The 19,809-nt window shown below is 39.1% G+C and overlaps 1 protein-coding gene across 10 annotated transcripts in view; it reads left to right on the top strand.

The window, feature by feature from the left end:
- LOC134817026 (putative uncharacterized protein DDB_G0271606) overlaps positions 1-19,809 on the top strand; it is a 51,098-nt gene that overhangs the window by 14,614 nt on the left and 16,675 nt on the right. For 2 of the 10 annotated variants that reach the window (XM_063826105.1, XM_063826101.1), the window contains 12 exons: positions 9,826-9,875; positions 10,005-10,104; positions 10,235-10,333; positions 10,688-10,880; positions 11,180-11,333; positions 11,452-11,631; positions 11,742-11,900; positions 12,570-12,686; positions 12,812-12,942; positions 15,068-15,266; positions 15,434-15,586; positions 15,752-15,829. In XM_063826105.1, coding sequence (XP_063682175.1) covers positions 9,826-9,875; positions 10,005-10,104; positions 10,235-10,333; positions 10,688-10,880; positions 11,180-11,333; positions 11,452-11,631; positions 11,742-11,900; positions 12,570-12,686; positions 12,812-12,942; positions 15,068-15,266; positions 15,434-15,586; positions 15,752-15,829 — 1,613 coding nt within the window. Of the gene's footprint in view, positions 1-8,319; positions 8,396-9,825; positions 9,876-10,004; positions 10,105-10,234; positions 10,334-10,687; positions 10,881-11,179; positions 11,334-11,451; positions 11,632-11,741; positions 11,901-12,569; positions 12,687-12,811; positions 12,943-15,067; positions 15,267-15,433; positions 15,587-15,751; positions 15,830-19,809 lie in introns of those variants that run through there. The other 8 variants (XM_063826108.1, XM_063826107.1, XM_063826110.1 and 5 more) reach the window with 7 other exon arrangements.

Below are 19,809 nucleotides of genomic sequence, written 5' to 3'. Positions count from 1 at the left end.
ATAATATATAATATATAATATATAATATATAATATATAATATATAATATATTATATAATATATAATATATATATATGCGCTAACTCCTAATATAATATCCCCCTGAATAATATTAGTTGCAAGATATCTCAGTTAATATCTCAGTTACAAGATAGGGAAGGTTCTCCCTTGCAACACATATAATATTAAATCACGATGTATTTTACAAATCAGTGTTATTCGCGCTGCAGTTAGACCGAGTAATATGTCTAAGTGAGCTAAGTGCTAGACTCTCTCTCTCTTTCTTACCCGGACACAATGTTGAGATAGGCTCTTCAAACATTTTAAATCGAGTTTAGAATTGACAGCCCTCTAAAAATCGTGAAAAAAACAGGCCCAAGATATTGAAACGTTTTGGAACGTTTCCATAAATCAACCAAATTATGAGTTAGGATCACAAGCCAGAATAAAATTTATACAATGAATTTATACAACTCATATTTCAAAATTTGCTCCATCACTCCTTTAAATCCGAACACTCTTTTTGAATCACCCTGTATGCCGTATAATAAGTTATAAAATATATTATCATAATACGATAATATGATAAGTTAATTGCATATTACCGATATACCGATTTATTATTGATATGGCTAGCCTATTTAATATTTATCAGACTGTAATTTAAGGGCGTTCTTGTAGAGGAAATGATTGGGGACTGGTTTGTAATACTGCTCCGATAGCACTGTGGGTGGGGGCTGGGGCCTATATAATATTTGTAGTTTACTGTTTAGATGAAGCACTGTGGGTGGGGCCTATTATATAATATTTGTAGTTTACTGTTTAGATGTAGCACTGTGGGTGGGGCCTATATGATATTTGTAGTTTACTGTTTAGATGTAGCGCTGTTGGTGGGCCTGGGGCCTATATAATATTTGTAGTTTACTGTTTAGATGTAGCACTGTGGGTGGAGCCCATAATATAATATTTGTAGTTTACTGTTTAGATGTAGCACTGTGGGTGGGGCCTATATAATATTTGTAGTTTACTGTTTAGATGTAGCACTGTGGGTGGGGCCTATATGATATTTGTAGTTTACTGTTTAGATGTAGCACTGTGGGTGGGGCCTATATAATATTTGTAGTTTACTGTTTAGATGTAGCACTGTGGGTGGGGCCTATTATATAATATTTGTAGTTTACTGTTTAGATGTAGCACTGTGGGTGGGGCCTATATAGTATTTGTAGTTTACTGTTTAGATGTAGCACTGTGGGTGGGGCCTATATAGTATTTGTAGTTTACTGTTTAGATGTAGCACTGTGGGTGGGGCCTATATAGTATTTGTAGTTTACTGTTTAGATGTAGCACTGTGGGTGGGGCCTATATAGTATTTGTAGTTTACTGTTTAGATGTAGCACTGTGGGTGGGGCCTATATGATATTTGTAGTTTACTGTTTAGATGTAGCACTGTGGGTGGGGCCTATATGATATTTGTAGTTTACTGTTTAGATGTAGCGCTGTGGGTGGAGCCCATAATATAATATTTGTAGTTTACTGTTTAGATGTAGCACTGTGGGTGGGGCCTATATGATATTTGTAGTTTACTGTTTAGATGTAGCACTGTGGGTGGGGCCTATATAGTATTTGTAGTTTACTGTTTAGATGTAAGCACTGTGGGTGGGGCCTATATAATATTTATCTTGTAGTTTACTGTTTAGATACTACCTTCTTTAGATGTTCTAAAGAAGGTAGGTGTGTCGAGAACTAAATGTTTCTGTACTTCACTTTACTGATAGTTAAACCACACCTCTTTTAAAGGACATGTTTAATGTTGATACTTGGAGAGAGGCGACGAAATACACTGGATGGGTTATTTAAGTGATTAGTTAGAATCTCTCTGTAGGGGTAGGGTGAGCACACACAATGTTACAATATCACGTACTGATACTGTATATTGGAGCCCCCGCCCTAATGTAATCGGTAAATAAAGTGCAGTTTAAAGTTCACTGTGGCGTGAAAAGGATTATATTAAGTAGAAGGCAGTGTTTCATTAAGTGTTTGTTAAATTGATCGTGATTCTACTTGTCTTAAAGCTACAATACTGAGGGGAGGGGAACCAAATTGTAAGACTACAAAATAGGTCAGTACTTGGTTTTTAATTAAATTTCAAAACGGCAATCGGAGATTCAGGACGCCAATTAAATAAAACACAAATCCCTTATATCCACATTTTTCTTTCTTGATGAGATATGTTTCAACTAAAATTTAATTGTTACCAAAATCCTTGCCAGAATCTATCAAAATCGCCACTAGAATCGCTCTTCACTCTTGTGCAGGCAACAAGCTTACGGTTTTTTTAACCCATGTACAAGTAGTTCGCTCTCCATTTTCAATTAAAGAAGGGATTAGGACAACTAGCATTACAAAAACTGTTACAGCAGGTTTAGTAGCCTAAGTAAGGACAGGTTTTTAGATCTGAACACTGGTGTGCAAGTTGACATGTGACACGTGGGCAAGTTGACACGTGACAGCTGGTACTGCGTTTTGATTGGTCGAGGCTGAAAGCTGGTTAGATACCTGTCGTGTGTCGGATGGTTCCCATTACTATCAGACCTATTAGTTCTAATTTTACAGAACACGTTTCCAGTATCTCAGAAAGAGTTCAAGTGCTGGCTGCCAGTAAAACCATGATGTGAACCCCTCTAAAGTAAAATTGAGGGTACAGTAAAACCATGATGTGAACCCCTCTATCCCGGGGTTTCTATACCAGTGCAACTTTCCCGGTATAGTTTGACTTGGTCTTGGTGTCATTAACTGTCATTCTATTTGTCAATCAAGAGTTGTCTCCGCCAACTGAACGTACTGTAACACTGTGTAGCCACTAGTCAAGCTCAAGATTCTAACAAAGTTTAAAAGAGATTTCATGTTGATGTAGCTGTTTTGTTTGTGACTTTGCATTGTGATGATATGATGTTACTGTTACTGTGATGATGTTGCTCCATAATGTAAAAGTACAGTGTTAAACGACGCATTCTAATTCTGGCTTGATTAGACTCGGTTACTCTACGCCAGGAGCTCCCCGCTAAATTACTGTACAATCAAAGTGTGTGAGTTAGAGAATCACACACTCTCTAAGATTGGGAGTTAGAGGTTAACTTTTAGCGTGGTGGACCACATGTTCTCTGACATGTTAAAGTTAGGAGACAATCAGCTTCCAGCAGCGAAAAATCACGTGTCAATACCACGTGTCAATACCTCGTGTCAATACCACGTAATACGGCTCACATCCTCCCTAGCTTTGATAAAAAAGCCTATAAATGTGGATTATTGCGTAAAAACTTTAAATAATATTATCTACTTATCTGCAAATCATGGGTTGTATTTCGCATAAAAAGCAGAACATATAATTAGAAATAATATTCAATGTAAGCTGAGTCCGTGAATAGAGCTCCTCATTTCAGGAACGCCTCCTCCACATTCCAGGAACCCCTTCTCCACAGGGCCTCCACATCCCATTCACTCTATATACTAACTGTAGCGAGGGGAGCGTTATTATCTAATAGTCAAATACCTGTGTCACAGAGGAATTAAGAGATATGTGTTCTAGTTATAATATGTAATTCGCTTAATGGTTGGGTAATGAACTTATCAGTTATCACTTTTGATTCGTCTCTAATGACAATAATTTGGTTAATGATAATGTTTTATTTAAATGTAGTGACATCATAGTTGAATTTATAATCATAATCGTTATATAAATCTTAAAACAGTTATTGGTTTAAGATTTTTAATTGAGATGTGAGTAGACCTGCTCGTATAATAGAGACATATAATAGACAAACAGTTGTTGAACCACGCTGTGGTTTTTCTGGGGTTGCTCCAGAAAGTTCCAGAAAGTTCCAGAAAGTACCAATGATAAAGTGCAAAGCAATTAAACTTGTTTCTGCACTTTTAAGTCTGAGTCTGAGTTACAGATCTTATTTTGCGTATTTAAATGCATTGTTTTCTCATAGAAACATTGTTAAGGGGTAAGGATACAGAAAATCAGAAGATCTCCCATGGACTGGATTTAATTCTTGCATTAAAATATTCAACATAATAAAGAAAATCCATTTGCCCAGTTGCCGTTTCATTTTCGCGGAGTCCGTCAAGTCGAGCTTAATAGTGAATTTTAATATTGAATGCTTTTAGTTAATGCTAAACAAAATGTACAGTAAATGTAATATAATGTAACACTGTATAACACTGTATAACAATGTATAACAATGTATTCTAACACTTCGATAATAAAATAACATCCCAAAAGGTTATTGAGTCCTGCATGAAGGACAACTATTATATAATATATCTAATATCTTAAAAGATGTAAATTTAATAAAATTAAACTAAAACTCCGCACACCTCGTGTTACAAACGGATGTTTGTATCCGCATACCAACTTTGTATTCACCACAAAAATGTTAGCTTTGTCCATCTCTGGATCACGGACCACAAATTGAATAGAGAATTGGATTTCAGGAAATTCATTATAAAAAGTATCGAGCTGGAGCCCAAGCATGCTGCTGTAATCCCTGTAATACTGGAAAATACTGTTACATTATTAGCAGCAAATACTGCTACATTAATTAACTAATTTTGTGACAGAGACGATGTAACTTGTAATATTGTAATTTCAATAACTTTGTTGAAGCCGTGTAATATTAGATAATGTCTTTGTTGATATGGGCTGATTATAAATACTGTAAGTTACGAGATAGGACCAAACTACTTACTCCCCTCAGTAACCTAGGTAACTACTAGTAACCTAGGTTACTACTTCACAAAACTTACAAAGAGTTGAACACAGTCTACTAGTGTTACAAACTGCTAGACTGGTGTTTACTGTTTCCTAATCTAAGGATTCAGAACAATCGGATTCAAAAATTGTTTTCCGTTCACCGAATCGATTCTAAGATTGATATTAAACTATTCTTCATAATCATGATAATAGATTCGCATAATAATCTATATTGTTAATATAACCTAGTTACAATAAGTTCATTATATAATTACAAGGCCTAGTTGTAGTGTTTCAAAGGGTTGTATTGTCTCGAACAAGGCGTCCTATAATGTAACTTGTAGAAAAGGTATTACCATTGTACCATTGTACTTAACTATAGATAATTATCGGTTAGCCTTAGTTATACAGGCTCCTTTACAGTCTGTATTCTGGCAGCCCATGTCTATCTCTCTCTCTCTCTCTCTCTCTCTCTCTCTCTCTCTCTCTCTCTCTCTCTCTCTCTCTCTCTCTCTCTCTCTCTCTCCCCCTCCCTCTCTCCCTCGGCCTCCCTCTCTCCCACTCTCCCTCTTCCTCTCTCTCTCTCTCCCTCTCTCTCTCCCTCTATCTCCCTCTCTCTCTCCCACTCTCTCGCCCTCTCTCTCTCTCTCTCTCCCACTCTCTCGCCCTCTCTCTCTCTCTCTCTCTCTCTCTCTCTCTCTCTCTCTCTCTCTCTCTCTCTCTCTCTCTCTCTCTCTCTCCCTCTCTCACTCTCTATGTCTCTCTCCCTCCCTCCCTCTATCTCTCTCTCTCCCACTCTCCCCCCTTACTGCCTAATATATATAATACATAGTGTACCGTTATACACCGTTGCTCTGTATTCCTTGTTATACACAGGTGCTCCGTATTCCTTGTGTGCCTTGTTGCTTGTTACAGAGAGGGGAGTGCGTGTGTTGCTATAGTTACACACTTGGTTTGTCACCTGTCAAAACAGCCGGTATTCTGGCAGCCCATGTCTATCTCTCTCTCTCTCTCTCTCTCTCTCTCTCTCTCTCTCTCTCTCTCTCTCTCTCTCTCTCTCTCTCTCTCTCTCTCTCTCCCTCTCTCCCTCCCTCCCTCTCTCCCACTCTCCCTCTTCCTCTCTCTCTCTCTCTCTCCCTCTCTCTCTCCCTCTATCTCTCCCACTCTCTCCCACTCTCTCTCCCTCCCTCTCTCCCACTCTCCCTCTTCCTCTCTCTCTCCCTCCCTCTCTCTCTCTCCCTCTATCTCTCTCTCTATCTCTCTCTCTCTCCCTCTCTCTCCCTCTCTCTCTCCCACTCTCTCGCCCTCTCTCTCTCTCTCTCTCCCACTCTCTCGCCCTCTCTCTCTCTCTCTCTCTCTCTCTCTCTCTCTCTCTCTCTCTCTCTCTCTCTCTCTCTCTCTCTCTCTCTCTCTCTCTCTCTCTCCCTCTCTCACTCTCTATGTCTCTCTCCCTCCCTCCCTCTATCTCTCTCTCTCCCACTCTCCCACCTTACTGCCTAATATATACAATACAAAGTGTACCGTTATACACCGTTGCTCTGTATTCCTTGTTATACACAGATGCTCCGTATTCCTTGTGTGCCTTGTTGCTTGTTACAGAGAGGGGAGTGCGTGTGTTGCTATAGTTACACACTTGGTTTGTCACCTGTCAAAACAGCCGTGGTCTGTTTTGAAAACTAAGTTTAACAAACCGTACGACCCCGCATCTTCTTTTAGTTGTATAAAAATTCATAGATAAATTGCTAGATTCTGCGTCCACGGCTGACGGCACCAAAATTGTCACGTGATAAAAACACTTTGTTTACGTTAAATGATTGGGTTAATGTTTCTTATCCTTGATGTCGACACCATGCTGTGGGATCGTGTATTTACTATTTGGCACTGTCCCCATCCCTTGTATTGAATTTCACCTAAATGACTCACTATAAGAATTAGCAGCTTCTGTGGGTACAGTGTACAGCTGCAATGTACAGTGTGCAGTGTACAGTGTGTAGTGTACTATGTACATTGTACAGTGTACAATGTTCTATGTACAGTGTACAGTGTACAATATTTAGTATCATTATATTAATATTATGTAAGTATCATATTAGTATCGTATACAGGGGGATAAAAGTCAGTGTACATACGCTAGGACTTACAACATAGCAATGTTTCATATTTGGACCTTCATTCGAATAAAAAGAGTATCATTCTTATATTATTTGATGTTTTCCTCGAACCAGTGATGAAAACAAGTCATATCAAAAATAATCATCTCAATCGGGTACTCAGTGATTGAGCTATAGACCCCAACGTATGTATATTATATTACATACTGACTCTGTAGTAGTGTAGTATTGTTGAAGTACTATGTTATATAGTAGTGTCTGGGGAGGAGGTGAGCGGTGATTCAATCAAACTTGTCTGAAAGTTAGCGCGTACATACTAACATTATAATGAAGCTACAAGAATAGTGTACTCTACAACGTCTTATTATATACACATAATAATCATGTCTCCCTCCTCCTCTCCCTCGTAAACAGGTCTCTACTGCTGCTCTCGATCCTCAAATTCTTTAAATTCAGACCATGTTACAACCCTTATGAAGTCTGGGGAACACACACACACACGCGCATATTTACCCAACATCTGACAATAATGTACGTACCTTGTTGGAACATGTTCGAGGAGTGTTATTTCTCAATTAGTATATACAGCAGGGATGTGACGTCATGAATAGTGCTGCTGTGCCTTGCACTGCATTCTAGCAGCCTAGAATCTAGAGGTGCACTGCATTCTAGCAGCAGAGAAGTGCACTGCATTCTAGCAGCAGAGAGGTGCACTGCATTCTAGCAGCAGAGAGGTGCACTGCATTCTAGCAGCAACAGAGAGGTGCACTGCATTCTAGCAGCAACAGAGGTGCACTGCATTCTAGCAGCAGAGAGGTGCACTGCATTCTAGCAGAGAGGTGCACTGCATTCTAACAGCAGAGAGGTGCACTGCATTCTAGCAGCAGAGAGGTGCACTGCATTCTAGCAGCCTAGCAACAGAGGTGCACTGCATTCTAGCAGCAGAGAGGTGCACTGCATTCTAGCAGCAGAGGTGCACTGCATTCTAGCAACAGAGGTGCACTGCATGGCATTCTAGCAGCAGAGGTGCACTGCATTCTAGCAGCAGAGGTGCACTGCATTCGGTACACCTATCTGAGAGGTGTACCGATATTATATTTATCTATACTTACTCTATATTATTTACTCTATATTATATACTCTATATACTGGACACTGGTATATATATTGTTATACTGGTACATTACTTTAAAACAAGATACCCTTCAAAACGTCACTCTCTCCATGTCACTAGTGTAGTTTCGGTATACAAACACGACCACGTGCCAGTGAGAATATCACGTGATTCACAAAGAGAAACCTGCTACTCTCTCTCCAGCATTATTATTATTTTCTTTACGCTTTATAGTTTTGTGGGCGAGGTTTGTGAGTTTCTTTCCCTGTTAGTTGCACGTGTGTTTCTATAGTTACGTGACTTACATAGTAGTAATAAGTCAATCAGCACTCTCCTCCTCTAGCACCAATCAAATGTGTGTGTTAGCGTCACGTGGTGTAGACTTGTGCCGCCTACCTACTGTTAGCGAACAAAGTGAGTTGTCATGGTGATTATCGTGTTGTGAGGGCCGGGGCTGACAGGTAACGAGATGTCCCCAGGGGATTTGAGGGGATGTAATCCGTGGTTTAACTGATAATGTTCCACACTGCATGTACTCGTGTTAACTGAGCGGTGTGACATGCGCTATTTTCTGTACCAAAACCAAAATAACTTCTTAAAATAAGCTTTTGAGAGAATACATTATGTTCTTATATATAAATATACATTTTGTTCTTATGACGCACATTACATTGGCACTGCCAGCACAATACACCCTACTATTAGTAGTAGTATTAGTTGTTGAGTTTCTCATTAGCCTTTCAACCTGGTTTAAAAAGGAAATATGCAACACCTACTTTTGTTAACCTACATATACTTATTACCTACTATATAGTATATATATATACTTATGTATAGTTATTAGTATTTTAACTGTTAAATTTTGCTTGTACTGTCAGATTTGGTTCAGTTTTAAAATTGGCTGTTACTTGTGGCACGCGCTGCACTTTTGCTCGACCTGCCCTAGATATACAGCACCTTCATTGTTACATGTATTATAGCAGCGCTCTAAATACAGGGTCAATCTTATCCCTGGATCAGTTTGCACGTGTGACAACAAATCAGTGTTTACCCTAGTTGTCTCCTGCGCTCTCTAGCGCTAGTTTTACGCCTAAAGGGTGTTATGATTGGATTATAATGGAATATGTTACATTGTTATTTGCTCTGGCTTAAGCCTTAACATAGTTTACTTTTTAACTACATTACAATAATTACAGTGTCTTAAAAGAAAACTCTCGTTAAAGTAGTCTAGTAGTCTATTTAAAGTACTCTGTAGTCTTGCAGGCTGTTCGGGGCCTTGTGGAAGGTCTCTGCAAACTTCGCTTCCTTACATGATTCTCTCTTAGTCCTAAATTCCCCTTCCTCTCACAGTAATAATGGGAACTGAAATATTAGTTAGGTTTTAGTGTTACTGAGCCCACGCGTTCTCTAGCTACGTCAATACATTGCATCTCACTCATTCCTCGCTCTTAAATTCCGGGAATCCAGCCGACATAGTACAATACTCTTGTAACTATAGCAACACACGTGAGCTGTACTCATGGTGTGTGGTAACTAAATGTCTACGAAATTTACCCTCTTTAAAAGTGGTCAAAATTTAATCAAGCAAACCTTTCCTTGCTTCTAAGTATTCAGACGAATTGAATATGAGATGGGACAGTGAAAGTCATGTTTTGGTAAACGCGCGCACGCGCGATATTTTCTTGGCAATAAAAAGACGATTGTAGTTATGGCTTTCAGTTTTCGCTGAAAATAATGGCAATATTTAAATAAATATCATTAATCATGCATAATCCACTTGCGTTTAAGCAGGATTACAAACTTAATATTAGTAACAGTGAATGTTTGACGAACCAACATTTCAGGCCTAAGTCCAGGATTTCATGATAGTCGAGCAAAGCTGCAGCGGGCTCAGGTCAGTGTTTCCCATAGCACCGTCGTGTGAAGTGTTATTTAATGTCCGTTTCCGATTCAACAATGCATATTATATCCTGTCTAATTTCATCACTTTGGTCACCAGTGACATGACCTGTATGTCTTTCAGACTACCGACTTCCTTAACAAAAAGATTGTCAAGCGCCCGGACGCAGTGAGCCTGGTGCACAACAATATTCTGCGAACTGGAAACAGCGCCGGAACTAAATGTTAGTATTTAGATCAATTCAGAGCTATTTTATTTCTAGTTCCTATACAGGCACACTGGTGAATGGAATGTATAGGTTAGTTGTGGAGTTTGATTGCATTTCGTTGACATCATGGGGTTGAGATTTGTAGTTATTTCAGATGTGGACCCCAGCTTGATATCCAGGCAGAACGAGCTGGCTAAGGCCCAGCTCGGAGATGGAATCAAACAGCACCTCGAAACAAGGCCAGGTACGTGATTTTCATATATTGGTCTTGATTAATCTGATTTTAATCCGATTTACTTAAGTATTGAATGATTTGTACTAGTTGCAGATTGTTTTGGGCAGCAAGTGACAAACACAAAATTAGAACGATTAATTGTACAATTTACACAATTGCAAATAATTGATCTTTATCAAGTTACTAAGCGTTTCGTTCTCATAAACCTCCGTCGGGCTTAACAATCAGCAAGGAAATAGCCCATTAAGACTAAAAATATTTTTGAAATTTAAAGCTGTTACAAAGATAGTTTAATTGCTCGATTTGTTCGTTTGTCTCTTTCTCTACTAAATATCCAGTTTACCTAAATAACGATGGTCTCAGGCCCGCTGGAGCTGGTCCAAAACAACATTATGCAGCTGTCAGAGCCCTTAAATAATGTGATCAAGAGCGGACAGGTGGCATTCAAGGCGAACAGTCGCCACCCCAGTTTTAACAAGTACCGAGATCAGTACTCTCCGGAGAACTTCTACGATTCTGTTCAAGCTTCTCCTGAAAACGCTCTGTCGCCTGAGAGGTGAGTCTAATGAATTAGTAGTATAATGCTTTTTGACACGAAGGGAAACACACAACGTAAGTCTTGAAATCTTCGTAAAACTACATCATTAGAGTCTGTAAAAACATTTAACTTTAAGATAGTCACTCTATCAAGTAAAATTCATATATAATCATCATAGTTTATTAACTCAAACTTAAAAATTGTAACAAAGGCAAAATTTAATCAGTCAAAATGAAGTAGTAGTATCCAATGAATCTAGAAAATAGAAATGTCTTGCATCAATCGTGTAAAGCAATGTTAACTCCCACGTTCTCCAGCCAAGTTTCGGATGATTTTGGATCCTATCAAGATGAAGTTCGACTAAACGACCTCGGTCCCCCTAGCAACGGTCCCCCTAGCAACGAGTCCGTCTCCTCAAACTCTACACGCACTAAACACGCTTCCGGCGCTAAAAACTCTCCTAAAGTTAGGGTTAGTTTTCTCATTCAACCTGGACCTCACTCAACCGTATTCACAAAGTTCCACATTATATTCATTTTATAACTTATGTTATCTCTGATCCATGTTAAAGTTGCACACTCACTCGCAGCTCACTGCTAGCTACATGATATCATATCTCTCCACCATCACGCACAACAAGAACATCTCCAATATTCTGGGGACTTCACCGCGAATCAGCTGCTTGCCTACCACCGATATACTTCACAACACTTACAATTTCTATGTTAATAAACTTGAGAAACCTTGTCGGTCCTCCCGCAAGATCACTGTAAGAACGCTTCAACATTTTATATATTTTCAGCAAAATTAGATTTAAATTTGACAGCTCTATTTAAATTCCACTTAGTCTCCAAACAAACTACCTTCGCCCCAATACAGCGGAAAAACCAAAAAGCCAAGGTATGGAAGTTCAAATATCACGAGTACAAGCCGCCCGGATCGAAAGAGAAGGATAAGAACGCCGCTGACAAAGCCAAGAAGAACGAGACCCCTCATGAGATAATCATGAAGCAGCAGCAGCTTCTCCTTCAACTACAGGTTAGACTAAAGTCAGATACATTCTGTAAACCCGGTTTATGGGACTTTAACAGCAAGAAAACTTGTTTTTGTGTGCATTTTTTAAGCGCGATCACTGTAAGGATCCAAATTAACCGATATATAAAATCTTAAAACTGAGCTTGAGTTGAATATAGATAATATTTAGAAATAATACAAAATATAAAAACGGATTGCTGTCCTACTCTAAGCATTTAGACATTCGTAGCGATGACATGAACAAAAAGCTTCAGGTTTGTGGTGGCACACACGTGGGTCTAACTAGAAGGTGGCAGGACTATAAGTACTACCTTATATGGGCATCACGTGCTATCAGGACAGCACACGTCCATATTACCTTATATGGGCATCACGTGCTATCAGGACAGCACACGTCCATTTGCATTTTATAGTGATGGTTGATTGTATCACGCTCAGTCTCCATTATTGATTATGACGTCGTGATGGCATCCTTTTTTTTCTCTTGAACAAGTGAAATATCTGAATCTAAGATTATTTACCAGACGGGCCTGTTCTTATTCTGCATCAACAATCAATTATTGGAAATTGTTTTAGATTCTAAACTCTTTAAAATCTTTAAAGTATTACCGTTATTTATATTGCTCAGAAAAGAAAAACCCCTTGTTATTTTTGATAGATTGATATTGTCAGGTTATGCAGAAGAACTATCCGAACTACATCCTACCCAAGACGTTAGATCTCCTGAACGAGCTTAAGGAGAAGTCAGGGAACACTGCACCGTCGGAGAGTCATCTTAATGACATGAAGGTAACCTTCAACCGATTAAACAGCAACCGATAAAGCAATAATACAGCTATCAATATGTTCCCCCTCTCTCGTGACCTACAGCCAAGCTACAGCTTTTAGTACTCTAACCGCAATCAACTTGGCAGGTGTCAGCGCTGAAGGAAGAGCTGAAGAAGAGGAACCTGCACACGTACGGCAATAAGAGCCAGCTGGTAGAGCGACTCCGCCCTTATGTGGACAAGGACATTTCCTCCTCCAGCCCCAACTCTAATCGCAGGTTTGTAGAATGAGAGTAGTTGGATTTTATTTGGCAACTGTTTCTGGAATTTTTAGCTCTTAGGGATACTACGTCGACACTGGACCGTGGTGATAATAGTCCAAAACGGTTGCAATTTTCAAGTTTCTGAGCCAAGTTAAATAATGAATGTAAGCTTTTCCGTACACATTTCAAATGTAGCTTAACACATAGCATAGGTGTCGAAATTTTGGCTCTTAACTTCCAAAGATTGTTTCTAAACTTCGCTTTTTTCGTGAATCTGTCCGTGGGCGAATTTGTTTGAAAATTTCTTATTGAGTGGGATAGAGCATGGTTTCAAAGTTCTCAGACATCAGGTTGTTGATTTATTAGGCCAAACCCTATTTTAACGCTCTCGCGAGTAGCATTCACAGCACTTAAGATCAAAATAACTCGGTTCCTGATTGGAGAAAGGAGCTAAACGTGAGCAAAATTCTTTAGAATCATCACATTAAGTGGGTAGAGCAAATTCCCCAGACATTAGGTTGTTCAGTTACTAGGCAACACCCTATTCTAAGTGCACGGCTGTTGTGAGTTGATCTTATCGGCTTTCGATGGCAACGTTCTCCAGACAAATATTGTCTCAAACTCTAGTTTAATGTTCAGTACTTTGTCAAGAAAATTTAGACTTTACAGTTGTTAAATGTATATCTTCAATGGTTTGAAGTCGCCAATGAAAATCAAATCCCTACGAATGTATAGTAGTAAACCCGCAATTCTTGGATTCAGGGAACAGCTACATTGTTTATGTTGATAAAAACATAAAAATTTTGCTTTTTCAAAAATTTCGGCTTCTTAATTGCAACTGGTGCGAGTTTGAGTGCATATCACGTGATATTGTTAGCAGTGAGTGTAAACTGTAAGTACGATGTGACCTCTGACAACTTCGGTAAAGAAGGGGTACACAATATCCGACTTAATATGTTATGGCTCCGTGAAAATTGTTGGTTTTACACTGTTCGTATTGTCGCGACCACAAGTGACGAATATACATGTCCACATAATGTATTTAAAACCTTATTTTCATTAACTTTCTCTTCGTTCCAACGCACGTGCGAGTTTCAAAATAAACCTCGCTTTTGGCTTCCGGAGCTCATTTTAGGTGTTATTTTCAGGGGTGAAATAATTAGACATATCCATTACAATATTAACCGTATCGAAAATCTTAACCACTTTACAGCTTTACTGCTAGTAACGGTATCTTCTACCCATCATTTGCAAAAATACTAATTTACTCAGTAAACATAACGGGGTTAGTAACTTTACCTTGGTGGTACTTTACATGTAATATGTTTCCTTTTTCACTCTCTTGAGTAATACTACTTTCCTTACATTATCCGTGATCTTATTGGAGATCTTAATGAAGGAGCAGTTTGTTCATGACAATGTTTGATTCGTTGCCTGTTGTTACTCATTACTAATACGTTGAAGTACAATATCGTTAGTCATGTTTTATTAACAAAACCAATATTTGGCAAGCAATTTATACTGGGCGTCATGCAGGATTACAAGAAATTGTTCTTCATAGTTTCGTTGCACTACGTCTTATTGGTTACAGTGTTTTTGATCTGGTCCGTACACAGACGACTTTGTAGGAATATAAGTTGTTAGCTATTCTACAGACATTTTACTTTAACAAGGTTAATTAATTTTAATACTTTAGTTCGGTTTAATTAAAAAATTATTCCTCTTTTTGATTTACAAGTTAGATAAGTAAGCTTATTAATGTTGTATACAGTATAAACGTTACGAATCAGGCATCAGCGAATCATTTGCCATTAGTGATTAGTGACTAAACCAGTCCCTTTCAGCGGTAAAGACCCGTTACAGCGTAGTAACAGTGAGGGTGACATTAGTGATTAGTGACTAAACCAGTCCCTTTCAGCGGTAAAGACCCGTTACAGCGTAGTAACAGTGAGGGTGACATTAGTGATTAGTGACTAAACCAGTCCCTTTCAGCGGTAAAGACCCGTTACAGCGTAGTAACAGTGAGGGTGACATTAGTGATTAGTGACTAAACCAGTCCCTTTCAGCGGTAAAGACCCGTTACAGCGTAGTAACAGTGAGGGTGACATTAGTGATTAGTGACTAAACCAGTCCCTTTCAGCGGTAAAGACCCGTTACAGCGTAGTAACAGTGAGGGTGACATGTTGGCCTCCCCAGAGAGCGTACTCTCCTCTCAGCCCCAGAGGAAATCCTCGCAACCCTTCTTGTCACTGGAGGAACAGAACAACCTGAGAAACAGTCATATCTCTCCGGGGGGCCTGGTTAATAGTAACCCTTCCAGCAATGACGTTGTAGATGAGGTAAGAGGAATACGATTTTATTTTCAATACCTTCATTTCTAACCAGATATTTTTCTTATCATACCTGTACTTTCCTGTTTCTCTTTTCTTCGTAACGAAAGAAAAGTAATTGTTATCTCACTGTTTTTATTGAAAAGAGGAGAAAGTGACAGTTTCTCTTTCTCCAGAACTGTTCTATAATTGATAACCTGGGGTCCCTGATGGTGGAGAGTCAGGACGAGTACAGTAACCACGGTAGTCATGGTAGCATGCACAACGAGGACATGTATAACCCCAGACCTGGGAGAGCCATCAGTTCCGAGCAGCCGCCCTCCTATCAGGTACTCAGCCTAAACAAGCAGCAAACTGTGGATATTGTTAAATTAGGACCCAGCTTCAAAATGGCTCTTTCTGTCCCCTCCGCATAACCCTACGTACAAGTTACTCATTAATTAAGTCCCTGTTCGGTAACTGAATTAACGTAATCATGTATTAACTGACTGTAGCTACCTCAGGAAGCAACGAATCAGTTTAACGCTACCACGTACTCCCAGCTACTGAGCTCGGAGCAGCAACATGTGGAGGTAAGTACTCTGTACTTTATACGGGATACTTTGTTAAAACTGATAATATTGAGGTAGGGCTAACTGATATCATATAATCCCACTCCTCCTCCACCCCCCCCCCCCCCCCCCCTTCCCCCCTACCTCACTTCATCCCCCTCCCCGTCCAACCCAGTTATGGTTTTAGGTGCAACTGACAGAGTAGTACTGTATGTGAGGGGAGATAGGGGGAATTAGGGAGCTGTATACTGTATACTGTATACTGTATACTGTATACTGTATACTGTATACTGTATACTGTATACTGTATACTGTATACTGTATAGTGTATACTGTATACTGTATACTGTATACTGTATACTGTATACTGTATACTGTATACTGTATACTGTATACTGTATACTGTATACTGTATACTGTATACTGTATACTGTATACTGTATACTGTATACTGAAAACCGAATACTCAATACTGTATACTGTATACTGTATACTGTATGTGAGGTGAGCAGGGAATTATCAGTACGTGGGCCTGTGATTTGTACAGCAATAACTATCTATACTAATAATACAGCAGTAACTGTATTCTTATATTGTCCGGAACATCTCACTCACGCTAAATGTAACAGTAACGCTCTAGCGACTAGTGGGCTTACTTCACTGGGCTATATAAAGAAGTGGTTATGAAGCAACGCTGCTACTTATACGTAACTACACTGTAGTCACTTCTTACTCAAGGAATGGTTTTAGGACCTGATTTCATGTACTTATCCCCTGTAAAGTACGTGTTTTGACTTCTCAAAATTACTTATTTTACTTCTGTAAAGCTCATATTCATCGGCAAATAAAACTGTGCTGTTTTCCTGTATTACTGTTTCTGAACTGATGTTTCGTTTGCTAATGCTCGACACGAAGTTATGCAAAGAATCCGTGACATCAGCCCAACAATACGATACTTAGGACAGGGAAACAAAGACGAATCCAAAACTTATGATATCTGACCATATTTTAGTTCATTCGCAATTCGCAATGTTTATGAATACCTGTTTATTTTTGGCCGAACGCCGACTGCGGACACAGTGTGTACACATACTACACAGTACACACACTGCACGCACTACAACTACACAATGTGTGTAGTGTGTATACACATGCGGTCACATGTCTCCCCACACGACGTATTTCCGGCTCCAATTATCTGACTCCTGTACTGGACACAGTCCTTTACGTCTCTTTTACTGGCTCTGTTAACGTCTGTTAACGTACAGTACCCTCTTGTAATCCGGTGGGCCTAGTGGGAGGGTCGTTCTTTACAGTTGTTTATTTTTCCATCCATCACATGAAAAAAGATGGTTTATTTTTACTATTATTAATTTTACTGTTGTTAAATTGTCTTTATTGTACGTGCTATTGACGCCAGCTTCCAGACTTTCTGAAGCTTATTTACGTGTCCTTAATTATAAGCGTTATTTGTACACTGTTCTAGTAGTAGTAGTAAGTAATAGTTAAAGTGTTCTGTTTAGTGTAGTTCCGATAGCCACGTACTTGTTGAACAGATCCGCGTATCATACAATTACCGCGTCATTAATATCAGTTCTTGACAGTTAGGTGAAGGTCTGTTTAACTGTAGGACCGCTGTTTAACTGTAGGACCGCTGTTTAACTGTAGGACCGCTGTTTAACTGTAGGACCGCTGTTTAACTGTAGGACCGCTGTTTAACTGTAGGACCGCTGTACTATGACTGTAGGACCGCTGTACTATGACTGTAGGACCGCTGTATGACTGTAGGACCGCTGTTTAACTGTAGGACCGCTGTATGACTGTAGGACCGCTGTATGACTGTAGGACCGCTGTTTAACTGTAGGACCGCTGTTTAACTGTAGGACCGCTGTTTAACTGTAGGACCGCTGTATGACTGTAGGACCGCTGTTTAACTGTAGGACTGCTGTTTAACTGTAGGACCGGTGTTTAACTGTAGGACCGCTGTATGACTGCTGTATTACTATTACTACTATATCAACTGAGTCGTGCCTGTTGGCGCTTTGGACTCTTTGTTGTTTGAAATGTGCCTCATTTTTGTAAATTATATTTTGTAGAATATCTGCAAAGGTTTTGTTAGATATTTTAACTTCAACCAAACGTAAACGAAGGTTTATTGTTTTGAAGCATGTTTTCTTTGCCATTGTCAGTTGTACACGTTACTTGGTGAGGTATGGACTGTCAGAATAGTCACAGAATTAGTGACAAACAGTGACAAACAGTGATAAACAGTGACAATAATGTGACATGTTTCCTGTTAGAGTGATTATCATTGGGTCAGATAAATCTAATATCTTTTTCTACTTGTTGTTTCTACTCGTTTAATTTTTTCTACTCGTTGTTTCTGCTCGTCGTTCTCAGTACTTCAGTACTTATTTACCCGTCCCATGACGGCCAGGTTGTTGGACTGCAAACTCCAATACATAGTCATTAGTCATGTAACATAGTTTAAGTTTGCTTCGAAACAATGCAAACTACTTCTTCACCCTATTTGTGGCGTTTCTTCTCGATGTAACAGATCACCAGGACAGCACATGACGTGTTAGTTTTGTTCATTGTAAATTCTATTTTTAGAAAGAACGACGTAGTTGGCCCAAAAGTCCACGAGATTCCCTCAGTACTACTTCTATACTAGACAACACAGTACAATGATAGACATTACATTTATATATGATGCTTTCCTGCGCAGGGGTTTGAGAGGAGCCGGAGTCTACCGCTCTCTGTTTCGTGCACACTCATTAGAGTTGTGCTTACTTTCAGGACTTGCAGACGTTTATATCATTTATAACATGCAATTCCAACTTTAGCTCTCGTCTGAAATGGTCAGTGCTGCCGAGGGAGTTGCTTTCATTCAATTTTATATACTCCTTTATAATTTTATATGTATAGTGGGATTTCCGTTATTTATTTTTCAGCGTCATGACTTTGAGAATCTTACGCTTCTGTATTTAGTAGCAAAACCATTTCTATTGCAAATTTATATTTACTGGGGTTTCAATTTCTTTTGATTTGGGAGGCTATCATTAATTCTCTACGTCATGAGCTTACCAAACAAAACCATCCATCTGTTGTTGAAGATTTCCTGATTTCCTTTCGTGTTTTACATTTTTTACTCCTTTTCATGATATTTTTAAACTCTCTTGATAGCCGATTAGTGCTATTTTAAGCGCGCTGGTATAATATTGACGGGATATAAAGACCAATGATAAGCATGCTATCAGGAAAATTATACACATTCTGTCCGGACGACCTCAGCCAACGTCACGACGTTGCTTTTCAAGTTGGATTTCTCTAGAATACTTTTTACACGATGTTTATTTTCGAATCTGAAGCATGCACTGTTTAGTGTTGTGTTAGTTCGTACGTGATAAACGTGCCTAGTGACAAAATGTTGCTGCTTTGTCCAGTGACCGGGTTAGCCACTGTTCCTATTTACTCCATCCCACTCAATGTAGCAGTTTTAGCTGGTTTAATTGTTTATCAGCCAGGAGACGTATACACCTCTGATCTTTGTAGCTTTTTTGGAAATATAAAACAATTGTGTTTTAAAGGAAGTATACTACTTTTCAATTGTCAGTCAAAATGATTGATTTAAGTTGGAAAAGGTTTTGTTAATACCGTCTCCACTCTCCATGCTGTATTGCAATCATTGTTCCGTGAAATAAACAGCTGTCGTTGTTGCAAAGATCTGTCGTTGAAAGTTTATTCGAGTCGCTTTCCTTCCGCATTTAAGTAATCATTTCTTTGAAGTTGATAACTTTCTTATGTCATGGTTAAAACAGCAGTACTACCGTATTCACTTCTTCTTTTGTTTGAAATAACTCTTCTGCAGAGTTTACTAGTAGTAGTAGTAGAGTCGTAGTGCTACACGTGCACATTCAGGCAGCAGTCGCAACTTAAAATCAATCAAATATGCATCACAGAAATGAATGTACACTATTCACCAACACACACTCTCGAAT

This window comes from Bolinopsis microptera, chromosome 6 (assembly GCF_026151205.1).
Source record: "Bolinopsis microptera isolate Bmic1 chromosome 6, MBARI_Bmic_1.0, whole genome shotgun sequence".
Taxonomy (NCBI): Eukaryota; Metazoa; Ctenophora; class Tentaculata; order Lobata; family Bolinopsidae; genus Bolinopsis; species Bolinopsis microptera.
This window is presented reverse-complemented; position numbering and strand designations above follow the sequence as displayed.